Raw genomic sequence first — 17,117 nt, 5'->3', positions numbered from 1 at the left:
TAGCACAGCTTCTATTTACTGCCTTAAATTGATGAAATTTGTTATACTGAGCTACAAGGCCACGAAGTATCTGTTAAAGCCCTTTGCAATCCCAAGAAAACAACAGATAATAAGCAACTCAAAATACATTTGCAGTAAGTGAATTCTAGCATTCAGTAGAATATTCACAGTAAGATACAAAAGCAGTTTCACCTTACCCATGACAAATAATGACAGAAGTGGAAGTCCTGGTAAAAGCTTAACTTCTGACATAGTTTGAGAAGCAGAATGTACAGTTTGGTATTAAAAACAGCTGCCATTTAAAGAAATAACACAAAAGCACAGAAGTTTCTAACACAGAAGGAAAGATAACTAATCCTATGCTCAGTAGCTACGCCCTCTCTTAAGGTGTTATGCATTTTCTCTGCAGGCTAAACTGCCACACATAATTACACATACAGAAGAGTAACGTATAAGTGTGACTGCTGGGAAAAGGGAAGCTCATGAGAATCGTCTCAGTAGGGAAGCCCAATACAGAAGCACAGAGGTTGACTCAAATTACAATTTTGCAACAACCACAAAAACTATACCCAAAAAAATATTCACATGAACACTCACATGAGAGAACACTGGTTGTGATGGTATAGGTAAAGATTCAGGAAAGAAGGCTGGGGCACTCTGGGACACTGGAGTTGAAGCCTGTGGCACAACAGGAGGCCCTGGTGGGATAACCATCTCCACCAGCACATCTCTCTTCTGCTCCTCCTGCATCAGTCTCTTTTCCTTCTGCCCCTTCTGCACCAGCTCTCTTCCTTCTGCAGCAGTAGAGATATCCACCTGTTCATCTGGTTTTAAAGATGAAAAATTACTAGCAGATGCCCATGTTGTACCCAGTTTCCAACATTACTGCTAAAAGAGTTATTTTCAGCAGCCTGTGCAACATTCTCACACTTTAATGGGTGAACCTGATATCTCTCAAGATAAATTATAGTGAGGATGGGGAAATCAACAAAACTATCTGTAACACTATAATGTTATGGAAAGTACAGTGATAATAGCAGGGTAGCAAAGTTTTCGGCTGCAGCAAATGGGGACAACCCCAAATACAGCAGCCACAGACACAGAAATGAAGGAAAGAAGCTGCTTACCTTTGGAAGGCCTCAGATAGGCAGGGATCTCCAGGGAGATACCCTCATCTCCACTGCCAACCCTTAAATGAGGGCTGGGAAGAGGTGGATCCTGGCTCCAGGCCTTCCTGTCACTCAGGTTTATTGCATGCACCTGAGTTCCCCTGGGCTGGCCCTGCCTTCCCACCAGGTACTCTATCACTGCTTCAGGCTGTGACTTAGCATTTCTGCTACACTGTCCTTAAATGCCAGGGAGAGGAGGAAGGAGTGTTTTGTTAAGAATTCGCATAACTATCTTGCTACCTAAGGTCCAGAACTTCCACAATTAGAAACAACTATCTGAAGTCTATATAAAGCATTTTTCATTTTTTTTTCTTTTCTTTTGCTGCTTCTATTAAAATGCAACCAAATTCAAACCCCACTAACTAAACATATTCTAAAGGTACTTCAGATTCTGTGCAGCAAATGAGATGGAAATCTCACAGAAAGGAATATGAATTTTCCATAATATTGAAAGTCTGTGTGGATATGTTAATCCTGATAGCAAACAGGTAACATGTAAGAACCAAGGTATCACACAGAGCAAGCTGTCTTGCACAACCTTTTAGAATACACACATGTAACATATGAAAACTCTTAAGTATTGTAGAAGTCATTTAAGGCAAGATGTTCTCTTCCATCTTTCTTACTACTCCAACAGCATATATTTAAGACTGACACCTATATACCTGTAGCACGAGAATGGCTTGCCCCTAAGAAAGGAGGCCAATGGCAAGCAGCAATCTGTATTCCATGTGAAGGATGAGGAATATTTCATAAAGAAAGAGAACTAGCCAACAAAACTAATTTTATTATGATAGCTATGCAAGAAATAGACAGCTTATCAGGAGTCACAATTACAGGTCTCCACAAATCTAGCTCTTTAAGCATCCTCAATCCTGCTTTATACTTTAAGAGCAATCTGAACAAGTCCTGAAAAGGCTGTATGCCCAAACTAAACTACAGAACAAAGAAACAAAAGCAGGAGAGTATACAGAAAAAAAAAAATTACCTTTTGTTTGGTCCTGTTCAGTAGGACTGGTAGGGATGAGAGCACTGGATGCTAGGCCAACAGGAGAAGGAACAACCACACCTGGAGAGCCACTGCAGACCAAGAAAAAGTAACATGGACAAGAAAATACATCACTAGAAAATGTATTAACTTCTCCCCAAATACAACTCCAGCTTGCCACAAGAAGAGTCCTCTCACAAGAGGAGAGTACTGGGGGTGTAGCAACTGGAAAGTCCACAATAGGAAAGGCATTACAACAAAGCTGTGATGACAGAAGGACTGGCACAATAGAAAGGTGCTATAAAGGAAGGGAAGAAGATTGCTCACCCATATCAGAAGATTCCAGGTTTGCAGGGGAATGCAGCACCAAGGAAGGACCTCCAGAAAGAGATCCTTCCCCCGTGGCAGTCAGCCCTTCAATGAGGTCTAAGAGAGGTGCAGCCAGGCTCCACCCCTTCCTGTCCCACAGCTGAACTGTCTCCACCTGTGCTCCCAGGGCTGACTGGGTCCTTTCCCTGGGTGCTCAAGCAGTGGTTCAGGACACGACTCAACAGTTCCCATACACAGGGGTTAGCAACAGACCTGAGAAACAGTAATTGGCTACACAGGCACAATTACTTCATTTTACTGGAAAATAAAGCCATACTCCTCCATTGTAGAAGAAATTTTACACTTAAACTACATTTGGTTTCAGCTTTGGCCAAGAAATACAACCAGAAAGTCACCTGACAATGCATACTTAATAGGAAATTAGGGAGACCAAAGTCTCTTCCTGACTGCCTGCAACAGCACTGGTTAACAAATAGGCCATAACCTGGTGATCTAACCCATTTGTTTTGAAAGTATGCCTTTGCTCTTCACATTGTACAGTAGGAAAGAGACATCTACAGATAATTGGTACAGTGTATACAGTCCACTTAGAGATAAATAGTGCAGTAGCTGAAAAAGCAGAAGTGTCAAGGGCATGGTTTTAAGATGAGAGACAAAAGCACAAGTTGATGATAATGTCATTGACAGGGAAAGATGAGGACCTCCACATGGCAGGGGCACAGAGAGAAAGGGAAAGTCTTCAAGCTAAATTGTTAGTGGGCTAGGCAGGGGAGACTGTGAACACTTCAAACATGAAGCAGAAAGCTCTTGCAAGTCTCCTCAAAAAAAAAATTCAATCAGTCAGCAATTCAGGTTCAAAGGTCAAAGAAACCTTGCCAGAACACAAACTGAACTGTTGTCTGCTTTGACAGCTTTCACCTAAGACAATACACATGCACAGAAAGGAAACGGAGCTAGCAAGAACTGTTAGGCAGCAGTGAAGGGCAAAGTCACCGGCAGGAGAAAGTACATCATATCCAGTATCGTTATATGCAAAAAAAGAGCCATCACAATAGGGCAAGTCAAAGAAAGAACTCTCAGCAGACAGCTGGTGCTGGAATAGAGCTAATAAGCTCAGTAGGAGTCTTTCCCAAACAAAAGCCAGTTAAGTAAAGAGCTCTTTTCAAGAATTAGTCCAGGGTTACAAGCTAGAAACTGCAACTTCATTCCCTATTCAGCTATATATATCCTTTCAACAGCAAACCTAACCAGGGACACTACAGAAGCAACCTGTGAACTCTCACCCTAAACTACATATGCAGTTCTACGCAAAAGTCCCATATACCACACACACCAAAGGAAAATATCTGAATCATAACAACAAAATTACATTATCATTCTTTATAGTGCAAGCATGGTAGCCTTTAATAACGCTATACAAAAAAAAAACCAAACATATCAATATTCTCTGTAAGGATTCCTATTTGAAGCATCCCTTACCTAACAGGAGGAAAACCTGCCTCATGCACATATGGACACTTTCTGACAGAAGGATGCTAGGAGACTAAGAAAACACGTGTAAACATCCTTTGCTTTAGAGATTGAGACAAAATATTTTAAAACTCCTCACAATCTCTAATTTAATGCCACCTAAATAAGCAGAGGTATAATGAGTATTACCTGTTCAAACCAGGTGAATAGATACTTGAGAGAGCCCTATTTAACTACATGGATACTCCAAATTGGGAGGTACAAACACAAACAGGTGACATGGAGCCCAAACTAAGGTAGCTTGCCATGGTTGTACAAACTAAGGTAAATAAAGTGGTGACAGTGATACAGGAACTGTTGTAATACAGCTTGGTTATCATTTTGTAGCTTTAATCTTGTTTTCTTTGTTTGCTTCTGCTGTAGTTTTTTTTGGTTTTGTTTTTTTCTGCTTACATGGAACGGCTCTCCTGTACAAGGGATCCCTGTCCAGAGAGCTGCAGGAGGTGCAGACTGCGGGCAGGGGTACAGGCCAGAGAACTTCCCTCTTCCACTCCAGTTACAAGGCAGTCACTCCCTGCAGAAATTTTAAACAAAAGGAAATAAGATTAAAAATTTGTCCAATAATGAGAATTATTGCTTATTGAAAGTTACAGCTTGTCCTTGTCTACCTGAGGCAGCTTTCACACAGAACTGGATGAAAGACAGCACGTGAAAGTTCAGCATGTGAAACGTGAGCATGATAAAATTCATATGATAAAGGTAGCTTCTAACTACAGAAGATATTATTTTTTAATCAGATCAGACTATACGTATCTTCATACCTTACAAGAAAAATCCCCAATGGCTCCAACATTACCTCCAAGGATTCAAAGACAAGTCACAACCACCACAGCACAGACTGTTTGCTTAAGCTATTATTGAATCTTCTGGGTGCAGAGAATTTACAGAAGATTATACCAGTACAAACACAGCGGTACACAAACTAAAACTAAAGCATAAACTGAGACTTCATTTAGGTGCCAGAGCACAGGAGGAGAGGAGGAACACTAGTGAAGGGACTGAAAAAAAAAAAAAAAAAGACTCTTGAGGAATAACGGAAGGAATGAGGGCTTGGTCTGGAGAAAAGCAAGCTGAGGGGACACCTCACTGCTCTGTGCAACTGAAAGAAGGTTATAGCAAGGACCGTGCTGGCCTCTTTTCTCAGGTGACAAAAAAATCAGACACAAGGAAACAGCCTGAAGTTGCACTGAGGAAAGTTATATGAGGTATTTTGGAGAGGGGTGGTCAAGCACTGGAACAAAATCGGAATCACAGAATGGCCTGGGTTGAAAAGGACCACAATGGTCATTGAGTTTCAACTCTCCTGCTATGTGCAGGGTCGTCAACCAGCAGACCAGGCTGCCCAGAGCCACATCCAGCCTAGCCTTGAATGCCTCCAGGGACGGGGCAACCACAACCTCCTTGGGCAACCTGTTCCAGTGCATCACCACCCTCCGTGTGAAAAACTTCCTCCTAATATCTAACCTAAACCTCCCTGTCTCAGTTTAAAACCATTTCCCCATGTCCTATCACTATCCACCCACGTAAACAGCCGTTCCGCCTCCCGTTTATATGCTCCCTTCAAGTACTGGAAGGCTGAAGTGAGGTCTCCCCAGAGCCTTCTCTTCTCCAAGCTAAACAAGCCCAGCTCCCTCAACCTTTCCTCATAGGAGAGGTACTCCAGCCCTTTTGATCATCAATGATCAGATGCCTAGGGAAGTGGTGGAGACCCCATTTCTGGATGCATTTAAGAGACATGCAGATACGGTACTAGGGGACATAGTTTAGCCAATGCCTAACCCAAGTTATTCAGTGTAAGAAAGCCTGTAATATTTGCCTACAGTACTTATCCACGTTTTAGACTGTGCGCTGCTACAAAGGATGAGCATTATTGTTACCACTGGAAACTGTGGTCTATAGCATAGTTACAGCCTTTCATTTCCAAGGTGTTATCAATTTTAGCAAAAAATTGAAAAATAGTCACAGTACTCACACCCTAAAACATTACATGACTGAAGAGACAACGCAAGAATAATGATTATTATCTCTGGGATGGTCATTCCTGCTTCAACTGTCTGTTGTTACCTGCTACATTATTTTCAGGAAACATCTCTTCCTGAGTCGACAAGATATCCAACTCCTCGTGACCAGAGTCAACGCATTTCTCACTTTCAGGCAGATTAGAGTCAGGCATCTCTTTCCTGGAATGTTCTTCTGCATCCAGCAGCGCTCTGGGAAAGCAACACAGTCTGTGACCCAAGAGAAACTCAATGCATCAATTGCAATCAGCATAGGTGAAAGCTATTCAACTCTGTATAGCCAGAAAACAAATGAAGCAGGCAGCTATCTCTCACTTGACAAAAACCATCTTCATCCTTGACAAGTTAAATTTCCAGAAACATTTTCCAAGTTTTCTACCACTGTAAGTGATGTTTGAACACAATGCAGATTGTTCTAATGACTTCAATTCTAAGAATTTAGTTTCACTTTTTTTTTTACTATTTTGTGGCAGAGTGCAACAATAGAATAACACTTAGTTTATCTTGTATCTGGCATAGAACATAGTATAAATAGCTTCCAGCTATTATTTAAAAATAATTGAAAATACGAAGTGTACAATAGCAAATACTCAACAGAATCCTGGAAACCACCACTTAGCCTCTATATTTCTCCTATGAGTCTAATGTCCATATAGTAATAATTAACGTTTTGAAACAATATTCATGACTGAAGCATCGTTTAAAGACATTTCAGTTGTTTACAAGAAAAAAAAATCAGTATATTTTTTAAATTAACCCCATGCACACTGCCTTCAAAAATAAACCTTTTGACTGTTTTACCCTTCAAACTCCTTTGGTTGGCCTTCCAAAGCAGAATGTGTTTCTATGCTGGTGACAGTTTCCCTGCTTTTAACATTCAGTTCTAGAAAGGTGGAGAAAAACAACAACTTTGTCACTCAGGTCATCTAGATTAATACACAAAGAGAAGCACGTACAGCTTTGTAAGTTACACATATATCAAAATAAGCATCGTATGAAGAAGCTTTAATACTGAACTATCAAAGATAACAATAGAAATTAAAACAAAAAAAAAAAGAGATGAAATGAGGTTTTTACCAGGGATACAATTCAGTATCTGAATGTTCCGAAAATAAACTGGGAAAGAGAGGTTCAAGAACTAATGATGACACTTGGATAGCAATAAGGAAACACGTAACTAGCCCGAAGTAAAGACAAGGCAAAATACTATTCAGCTCTGAACTGCAAACTCACTGTTGCATGCTACTAATACAGTATTTCCTGTCAGAGACACAGAACATGTCTCAATTGAGGAGAAAGAAAAATGACAGAGCAACAAAGGGACATCAAAGAAAGTTTTCACGTACCATCTTTAGGATCATTCTTCACAGTTCTGGAAGAAAGGCTAGCAGCTCCAGAGTGAAGCTGATTCCTAACATCTTCATCAGGTGCAACATCACTCTCCAGGTCCTGGCTTTGTGAGAGCTCCAGAACGCCAAACTGCAGCTGTGATGTTCCTGTATCTAATGCAAAACATCTGTAACTAGTATATATATGCACAAAACAAAATAATCACAAGAGCAGAGGACACACTGAGGGGACTGCAACCACCCTAAATAAATAAAGACACTCTCATCTCAACTGTAATAATTTAAAAATATGGTAACAGCACAGTGACCATGCCCATTACATCCAAAACCGGGGCTAAGCAGTAAGGCCTTTCACAATACCATTAAGTACTACTATATATTTGATTATCACAAACAGAAAACCCTGGTAATACAGACCCTGCACCTTTGAGGACAATCATAACGCCAGTTGTAACACAATGGAAAATGCAACAATGACAACAAGAACCCAGGCTGCAGTGAGAGAGGATTCACTCAAATGCAACAGCCACAGGCACAGAAATAAGGGAAAGAAGCTGTTTACCTTTGGAAGGCCTCAGGTATGCAGGAATCTTCAAAAAGATGCCCTCATCTCTACTGCCAACTCTTACATGATTTCTGGGAAGGGATGGATCCTGGCTCCAGCCCTTCCCATCACTCAGTGCACTGCACTGTATGCATCTGAGCTCCCCTGGGCTGGCCCTGCCTTCCCAACAGGTGCTCCATCACTGCTTCAGGCTGTGACTTAGCATTACCACTACACTAGCTCTTTGCTAATAACAACATTATCAAACTGTCATAGATTTTCAAACACCAAATTTTACAGACCTATGTCAGGAAGAAAAAAGGTAATTTCTCTCATTCTACCATCAGCATGGCCATCCCTGGCAGGACAATGGAAGGTGTGTAACTGACATCGACAAGTTACCTTCCATGTACGGCAAGGCAGGACAGTCCTCATCATCCCCTTCGTATCTCTCTGCAGCCTTCCCACAGGCACTGCAACACAAACACCCGCTCGCATCGCTCAGGGCTCCCTGCAAGCCGCCCTCCGACGGCGCTCTGCGTCTTGCGGGGTCTCCTGGCGGCTGCAGCCGGAGCGGCCGCCCCGAGCCCGCCAAGGGGCACCGCGCCGGAGCCACCGCCGCCGCCCACGGCGTACGACAGTGATCTCAAAGGGCGAAAAAGCGCCAGGAGACGGAGGCCGGGGCCCGATTTCCATGCCCACCTGCTGTCCGGGCCGGGCGGCGGCATCTCGTCGGCGGCGCCCTCCATCGGCCCTGCGAGCACCGCGCCGTCAGCGCGGCCACGCACACCGCTCCCACCTGCGGGCCGCTCTCGGAACGCCTCGCGGCTGCCGGCGTGACCGCAGACGATCTCCTGCAACACAGCCGCGTGTCAGAGACGGTCGTGCCCGAGCCCGGCCCCCACCCCGCGCGGGGCGCTCACCAGCACGGGGCTCAGGCTCCGCGGCAGCGGTAGCCGGCGACCCAGCACGCCGAGGAAGGCCCGCTCCGCGTCCTGCTCCGGGCCCGCGCCCTCGGGTTGCGAGTCCTCCACGATCAGACACGGCGTTCCCTGCTGCGAGAACCCCGGGTCCAGCGGGCTGCCGACAGGCTCCATGCACGGCACCGCAGGGGCCGGGAACGCCCGGCAGAGCGCGGCCGCCGCGCCCCTACACTTCTCCACCGCCCGGCGCCGCGCTTCCCGCGGCCGCCATCTTGCAGCGCGCGGATTGGAGGCGCGCGACCGCCCGCCCCGGCGCGAGACGCAGTTACCGGGGAGACGCGGGGGGGCGCCGCTCGGAAGCGCAGCGGCAGCGCGCGCATGCGCAGGAACGGCCCGCGGGCGGAGCGGGGTCGGTGCGTGGTCTTCCCTTACGGTTACTCACAAAATAATCTGTAAACATCCCACAGCGTTCAGCAGAGCAGAAAGCACAGCTGCCTTCTGAGCACGAGCACTTCGCTCACGCTTATTTTTTAACCTCTGTGGCCCTTCGCTACCGATTTTCGCTGGGCTCACTGTCATTTCCAAGCTTGCTATTGCCCTCCCTTTAAGTTCGTTATTAATAAGCTCATTTCCGGATACATATAACATTACACAACTATATCTCTCTTTGCATCTCTATTACACTTCTATCCTTCCAGCAGCTATTTTTGTAATTAGCTTCTTCTAGAGAACTCAGCTCGTCATTACTGCATTGGAAAGATGTGCTCAAACCAAGGCTCCAGAGCAGACCTTCATCTAGAGGCGCTCCTGCAACGGGGACAGTCCACACTAACAAAGGAGAAAGGACATGCTCTGATAACTGCAGTCCGTGCAGGCGGACCGACAGAGGTATGATTTGCCTCTGGGAGGAAAAAAGGAGAAAGCGGACCTTGAGCAACAGACATCAATACAGCGAAACTGCAGGCAAGATCTTATGCCACTGAAGCATTTACAAAGAGATGGCAGTCTCATTATTAAAGGCACAAGTGCAGGCTACATTAACATAAAGCATAAAAATGCTATCAGAAACCACAATTTGATTCGGGTATGATGTGAAAACATGGGGGGGGGAAAAAAATGACTACTCCTTTCTCAAAGGATCAGTACTAAAGAATGGCAGAAGCATACAGGGTCAGAAACAGCTAAGGCTTAAAGATGGAAACAGCCGGAAATACCCAACAACCAGAAAATTGTCCTGCAGACACATTAGCAGGAAAGCAAACAAAAGAACTGCTGGTCTGCTCCTCTGAAGGGACAGTGCTGGGTGCTTCGTGTCAAGAAGTCTGAAGTATGTCCTGCCCTTCTCTGAGAAGGTTAACAGAGAACAAAAGCTGACTCAGTCAAAAAAACAATGAGAAAAGACAAGGGGGCCCAAACAAACGTGCTGCCTCCTACTCTGATCATTGTTTTCTTTCATTGCCTTGGTCATAAAACAGCAAGTACACTTACTAATTCACAACCAACATGAAACTGAGAGGAACAGTAAGCATTGGAAGAAAAACTAAACAATGGTCTGGAAAACGGACAAAGCACAGCACAGGTAAGAGCAGCCTACAGAAGGAAAGAACTGTCCCAGAGGGCCACAGTTCCTGTGAAAGCGATGTGTCAGTGCCAAGCTGCTGCCAAAAGGTGCAAACATCACACATCAAACTTCTACACAGCATGCATGCATTAGATGTGTTAAGTCTTTTTAGTCTACACCTACAAGTCTGAAGCTGAGTAGTATATCCACTGGCAGGACATCAGAAGAGTAAGATTCTGTAACAGCCTTCAAATAGAAAAACATTGATAGCAAATAGCTTTTCATGTTCACAGGAGGAGAATTGCAAACAGGTTTACAACTGCAACTAGGTTGGAATTAAACACAATATTCAAACAGAAATAAATGTTTTAAAAAGCTAATGGAAGCTCTGAAGATCATGCAGTCTCTAACATTTAATGATTTTTTTTTTTCCTTTTAAGTAGTAACAGACAGACAAAGCTGTCCTTGGTCTGAAGCAGGTAGCTGGACCAGATCATCTCTGGGATTCCCTTCCAGCCTCAGTGTTTCTACAGTTCCACACATCTGTATAAATCAGTGGGATAAGTTTGAGAGCTCGGTCCAACTAGTCAAATTAGTAAATGCCAAGGGTGAGTGCTAGTTTTAAAGCTGACCGTTCTTTTTCTTTCTGTATTGTATCTGTATTCTCTTTTTTCCCCACCTTTTTCATGAGGAAAAACAACCTGCTTTCACTACAATATATGTACCTTTGATCTAAATACCCCCCCTCCGTTTGCAGACTGCATTTTACCTGAGCCTTACCATAAATTAGGAATAGGGTGTGGCCACCTCCATCTAAGCACGAGGATAAAAGCTTATTTTCCCTCAAAAGCAACACATCCAACATAAGACTTCAGCTATGAAGGCTGTCTGATTTTCCATTCATGCAGTATTTTTCTGAATTCCGTGTATCCTTAAGAACTTGCAATGGAAAGTGGAAGCAGTGTTTGCTTGTTTGCTTTCTGAGCACTTCTTTCCAATGTAGTCTACTAATGGGGATGGGAAACGAGAACCAGGTCTCCTGGTCCTCACCCTCCTTTCTTTCACTGTGAATCTGTTTCTCCATCTCAGTGCAGCCTTCACTCTTAACCTAACCTGAGCACAGTATTCACGCAGAGCACCAAATGCTGGATCCTCATTTCAAGTCAGAGTTAGATACATAAAATAAGGTACCTAACGGGATACCTCCTCTTAGCAAAGGAGTAAACGTATCACCTGCCTTTGAGAAGCTAGGTTAGGTACTCAGATTTTTAACAGTTGTGACGTTACTCCCATACGAATTGTAACAACGGCCCGGCGGTGTCTGCACGCATTGTCCTCTGCTCCGAGTTGGGAGCAGACGCTGCTCAGCGCTCAGCAGTCCCAGCGCCCGAGCCCAGCGGCAAATGAGAACGCTGCAGACGCCGAGGTAAACACGAGCCGACGCGCTTCACACAATGGTAAGCGCCTAGAGCTAACTGCAAACAGCTGGCGCTGCATCGACTGCAGCCGGCCCGAGGCAACGTCAGAGGCACAGCGGCACCGCCATCGCCCGACACATCCCAGAGCGCCGCTGCCGGCGCGCGCGGAGCCCTCCTCGCTCTCCCCGCAGAGGAGCTGCGCCCCGGACAGCCCCACCAGGCGCGGAGCCGGGGAGAGCGGCCGGGCGGCAGACGGAGCTCCTGGGCAGGACGTGCGCAGCGCAGCGCTCCGCCGGAGACGGAGCTGCCCCGACTGCCTCCCGGACGGGCCTCCGTCTGGCGGAAAGAAGAGGCCGCGGCGGCTCCCCGGCCGTCCTTACCTACTTGCAGCCGGTAGCCTGCAGCCGGAGCCGCCTCTTCAGGCTGAAGCAGGGGCACCAGAGCCGCGTCCCCGCCCCGCTGACCTCAGGCGGGCGGCAACACAGCGAGCTCCGCCCGCACCGCTCCTCGGGGCCGGGAATTGCCGCGCGGGGCGGGGATGGGCGGGGCCCTGTCAGCCCTCAGCGCTGGATCTCTTATTTCTCGGTTTGCAAGATAAAGGCTCGACTCTGCTTCTCTGGGTGACTCCGAAGAGCGAGAGCCAGCGCAGCACTCGGGTCTATCCATGCTCACAGCCCACGCCCTGCTAAGTGCCCGTCTGTGCCCCGTACTCCCCCAGGCTCTGGAGGACGCGGTGAGGTGCAGCAGCTCCTTTGATAACCGCCTCGGCGCGCGACCAAGAGCGCAGCGCGTCCCCACAGCGCCCCCCTGTGGACATGGTTAGTTCCTGCAGCCCCGCACATAACAGCTCGGTGCTGACGAAGGGACGCAGCTGACAGCGGAGCGGTCCCTGGAGGCGTTCTGGCACGTGGGAGACGGGCTTCGAGAAAAGCTGGTTCTGTTCTACATCTGGGCTCACTCCAGAGTGTACAGATTCTGAAAACACGGCGTATGACATCGTACATCCCTGCCAGAGCCTGGGACCCTTCTTAGAGAAAAGAACCCCAGACAGTCAACAACAACTAGGCCAGTCTGGCCTCAGTCATCCCAGAAAACCACATCCCACTCAGCCAGGGAGCACAGACACAACTCATGCTCAGCCCAGCCCCATCCTGTCGTTAAACCATCCCTGTACCCAAAGGACACAGCATCCACCAGGAGTTCCTTCTCAGCTCTTTTTCAGCTGTCTCACCTCTATCCTCACAGCAGCACCATCCAGCACTCTGGGTTCATGCCAGGGCTTAATTAATAATTAAGGATTATTAACCTAGCATTTGTTTTTTAACGTGAAGTCATTTTCAGAATAGTAACAACAAAACAACACGACGACCCCTAGAGGGTGTGCTGCTGACATCAATCTGAGAAAGGTGAACTTCAAGCTCAAAGAAGGTGATTCCCGAACCTCCAGTGAGCAGACCGACCAGTAACATATGACACTAAGTGTCTACCAAATTTCAAAGGAAAAGGGAGGTAGTTATAAACAGTAACCTAAAATGGATATACGACTGTAAGATTTCAGCTCCTTACTATGAGCTGTGCTGTAAGATTGTAGCAAGTGGACACATCAACACAACGGGAAAGGCATTACAACAAAGCTGCGATGACAGAAGGACTGGCACAATAGAAAGGTGCTATAAAGGAAGGCAGAAGATTGCTCACCCATATCAGAAGATTCCAGGTTTGCAGGGGAAAGCTGTATTAAGGAGCCATCTCCAACCAGAAATCCTTCCCCAGTAGCAGTCAGCCTTTAAATGGGGTCTGAGTGAGGTGCAGCCAGGCTCCACACCTTCCTGTCCCACAGCTGAACTGTCTCCACCTGTGCTCCCAGGGCTGACCAGTCCTTTCCCTGGGTGCTCAAGCAGTGGTTCAGGCCATGACTCAACAGTTCCCATACACATGTATTTTAATGCTAAGGCTCAGGATCACAAGAAATGTCACAATGAATACACAGCAATAATTTCATAGGCAGTCAGATCCTAGTTTTGATCAGAGATGCAGTTGTTCTGTATTTCACAGGAGATATTCAGCATTATGCAAAGCCTTCAGAAGGCAGAAGTGAGAGGAAAAGGAGCGCTGTTCTGATAAATCAACCACAGTGCTGAAAAGAAGCAAAAATCAGATGGACTTATCCCTCTGATTCTCCTTCTGTATCTTACAACATATCCTGGAAGAGATAGTATAAATGGCAACACAGCTCCCTTCCAACAAGGAAGCATTATCAAAGCTGGGCTTTTCTGTCCCAAGGACAGCTGTGATTCCTGCAGGTGAGATCAGGGCCTGAACAAAGTTTCTCTGCTACTTCGAAAGGCCTCATCCAAAATGAATTAATATTTTACCTTGGTTAAGGACATTAGTCTTATTCAGATACTGCTACAGATCTCTGGTTCCCAGAAATAATTATATTCACATGAACATTCTTAGCTGGGGAGCACAGAAAGTTATCATTCCGGGCTGAAGGACTGAGAAACTGAAATTGTATAGACTGTTCTCTCCTTGACATTACTAAGATTCTATTTATACTATTTTGAGCCTAAACTTTAGGCCTATTTCTATAGCAGCCATTTACCTGTGATTCACTGCCTTCTGCTGTTCGAAGGCACTCTTTTTTTGTTTATGCTTGTCAGGATCCATGATGTCTGCACTCAGCTCAGGCAGCTTGTGATACTTTATAGGAGTGCCAGTGACTGTGGGGCACATGAGAGCAGAAACCTGCACATTAATCTCTCTACAGATCTATTAGATGTACCTAAACTGTGGAATTACAGAAATAAAGGAGAACCTCTTAGACAAGACATCCCTCCTTTCCCTACTGGATGGTAGGGCTGATGAAATGTAACAGCAGTATGACTGCACAGCCACATCACTATTGTGACTGTAGAGAGAGCTGATCACATCAGAAAACAACAGAAATGCCATGATATCATAATTTGCTGCAGAATGCAAACAGATCACAATATAAAATATGGCTCTTGGTTGTAAACAGCATTCCCAAGAGATTCTCATTGCTCCAGTACAGCATCATGCTTCAGTATTCTCTTTAAGGTTTCACTCCCGGTTTGCATGCCTCCATTTCATTTCCTTTGGCAGAAAGCCAGCTGGAGGAGCCTCCCTGCACTGCAGAGAAAAGCTGCAGCTCTGGAAAGCTACCATGTCAAAAATAAGCAGCAAGTATTGGATTGACTCATCTGAAAACAGAAGGCTGGTATAAAAATCTCTGGAATCACATATCTTCATGTTTGCCCTTCATGATCCTGCTTTCAAGTCTTACTTTCAAGATGGAATTTATCATATTCTGGGTGTTTATATGCAGGTCTTTCTCTTTATTTGCATATTTACCTGCTTCCATCCTGTGAGACAATGAAATTAACACTGCTGAGCAAATTACAGCACATAGAAAATAAATGGTTCCATTTTGATTCACTCTGTTTATCAGTTGATTTATTACAGATGATGCTCAGCTGTGTCACTGCCCTTCAGTGTGAAAAGGACCTCTTGCATCATCCCCCATTTTATCTGTTGAAAGCCAGAGAACCTTTTGAGTAAATAATTCAATTTGAGAAAATTCTGTAAGCTGGCAACATCCATACTAGCCCATAGAAACTATGATGGGTTTTCCCCCCCTTTCTGTATTTAGCTTTTTTCCCCCAATTTTCTTCTCATAGAGGCTTATAATAGTGCAGACTGTCAGATTCACAGAGGTGTGCCAGAGCGCTGCCCTATGAACCTTTGGAGGTTTGGCTGTGTCTGCAGGGTGGGCTCAGTGGGTGTGTGGGAGCTGCTGAGTCACAGCTGACCCACTGACTGAGCACTCAGGGAAAGCACCCGGTCAGCCCTGGGAGCACAGGTGAAAGCAATTCAGCTGTGGGACAGGAAGAGGTAGAGCCTGGCTGCACCTCTCTTAGACCCCATTTAAGGACTGACCCCCTACTGGGAAAGGATTTCTTTCTGGAGATCTCTCCTTGGTGGAGTCTTTCTTGTAAGCACAGAGCTTCAGAGATGGGTGAGTACTTTTCCTTTGAAGCACTGTTCTGTCTGTGTTAGTCTCTTTGCTGTTACACTCCTGTATCACCCTTCCACCGTGTTAATCTCTCTGATTGTAACAGGGGCTCACTGGGGAACGCAGCAGTACCAGGCCTGCTTTCTGACCATCAGCCTTCTCTACTCAGTTCTGTAGAAATCTTGCAGACTGCAAGGGGGCACAACCTGGTGTTGCTTTAAGAAACACTGCAGGTTATCGTTGTCCTGAATCTTGTTTTGCAACAACTCTCTTGCTTCTACACTCTGCTGCACCAGCACAAGGTGGGTTGCTATCTCTTTGTTAAAAGAGATGTGGAGTTTTCTACCTCAAACTGCTTTCTAGTGCCTCTCACCTGTTCAGCATGAAGCTTTGTTCTCTGCTTGCTTAATCTTTCTGCATGGTGCACTGAGCACCTCAGAGTTATGGCTGGCCAGAACAGGCTGCTGAGGTATGGCTGCACACCCCCATCTTTGCTCTCCCTTTTACCCTGGCTGTCAGCAGTCTCCATTGACACAGCAGGACTACTCACGGCCACTGCTCTATGTGAGGAGCAGGCAAAAACTAGAGGCTTTCCTCTTCTGTTTTGTGTTTCTGAAAGCTGGATCTTATGTGCCAATGCACTTGTCTATAACTGAAGAGGGAAAAGAGCTATTAAGAAGAGATCAAGGCCTTGTTGTTCTGCTTACCTCGGAGGGACAGAGAAGAAAGGAGGAATGATGATGCTGATGGCAAGCCTGAGCATTCCTTAGCACTGCTGGCTTCTGTGGTGTGACTGTGGATATCGTGGCTACCTGGCAGCAGGCATTTAATACTCCCTGTGGTGTTTCACATTTGTGACTGATCAGTCAGACCAACGACGTAAACTGAGCTGTTTCCAGGATTACTCTTTTAACATCGTGAGTTCAGCACCTGAGTGCACAAGCAGATTGAGCATGGCCGGGCCCGGCTCGGCCCGGAGCCTCAGCGCCTGCAGTTGGCCCGTGTGGGAGCCCCTGGGCCTGCGGGGAACCGGCGCCTCCGGAGCCGAGGCTCCACCGCGAGGACTGGGCTCGGCGTGGGAGAAGAGCCCCCGGGAAGACCGCACGCCGCCGGGCCCTCGGAGCGACCTCAGAGCCGCGCCCCTCAGGCCACGCCTCCGTTCGCCGCAGTAGCGCAGCGCCGCGCGGCAGCGGAGCCAACCGGGGAGGAGCTCGGGGCGCTTTAAGAGCCGCGCGCCAGTCACGGCGCGCT

The 17,117-nt window shown here is 46.3% G+C and overlaps 1 protein-coding gene across 6 annotated transcripts in view; it reads right to left on the bottom strand.

The window, feature by feature from the left end:
• Nucleotides 1-12,305, bottom strand: part of TP53BP1 (tumor protein p53 binding protein 1) — a 34,320-nt gene extending 22,015 nt beyond the window's left edge. For 4 of the 6 annotated variants that reach the window (XR_005862781.2, XM_004943995.5, XM_413957.8 and 1 more), the window contains exons 1-9: nt 8,852-9,145; nt 8,631-8,782; nt 8,331-8,401; nt 7,382-7,537; nt 6,837-6,918; nt 6,082-6,227; nt 4,411-4,531; nt 2,158-2,249; nt 598-824 (exon numbers count right to left, since the gene is read on the bottom strand). Coding sequence is in view for 5 of the 6 variants with exons in the window: in XM_004943995.5 (XP_004944052.2) it covers nt 598-824; nt 2,158-2,249; nt 4,411-4,531; nt 6,082-6,227; nt 6,837-6,918; nt 7,382-7,537; nt 8,331-8,401; nt 8,631-8,782; nt 8,852-9,025 (1,221 nt within the window). In the remaining variant the exon portion in view is untranslated. Of the gene's footprint in view, nt 1-597; nt 825-2,157; nt 2,250-2,484; nt 2,561-4,410; nt 4,532-6,081; nt 6,228-6,836; nt 6,919-7,381; nt 7,538-8,330; nt 8,402-8,630; nt 8,783-8,851; nt 9,146-12,210 lie in introns of those variants that run through there. The other 2 variants (XM_015292141.4, XM_015292143.4) reach the window with 2 other exon arrangements.
• Nucleotides 12,306-17,117: the final 4,812 nt, after the last annotated feature.

Source organism: Gallus gallus, chromosome 10 (assembly GCF_016699485.2).
Source record: "Gallus gallus isolate bGalGal1 chromosome 10, bGalGal1.mat.broiler.GRCg7b, whole genome shotgun sequence".
Taxonomy (NCBI): domain Eukaryota; kingdom Metazoa; phylum Chordata; class Aves; order Galliformes; family Phasianidae; genus Gallus; species Gallus gallus.
This window is presented reverse-complemented; position numbering and strand designations above follow the sequence as displayed.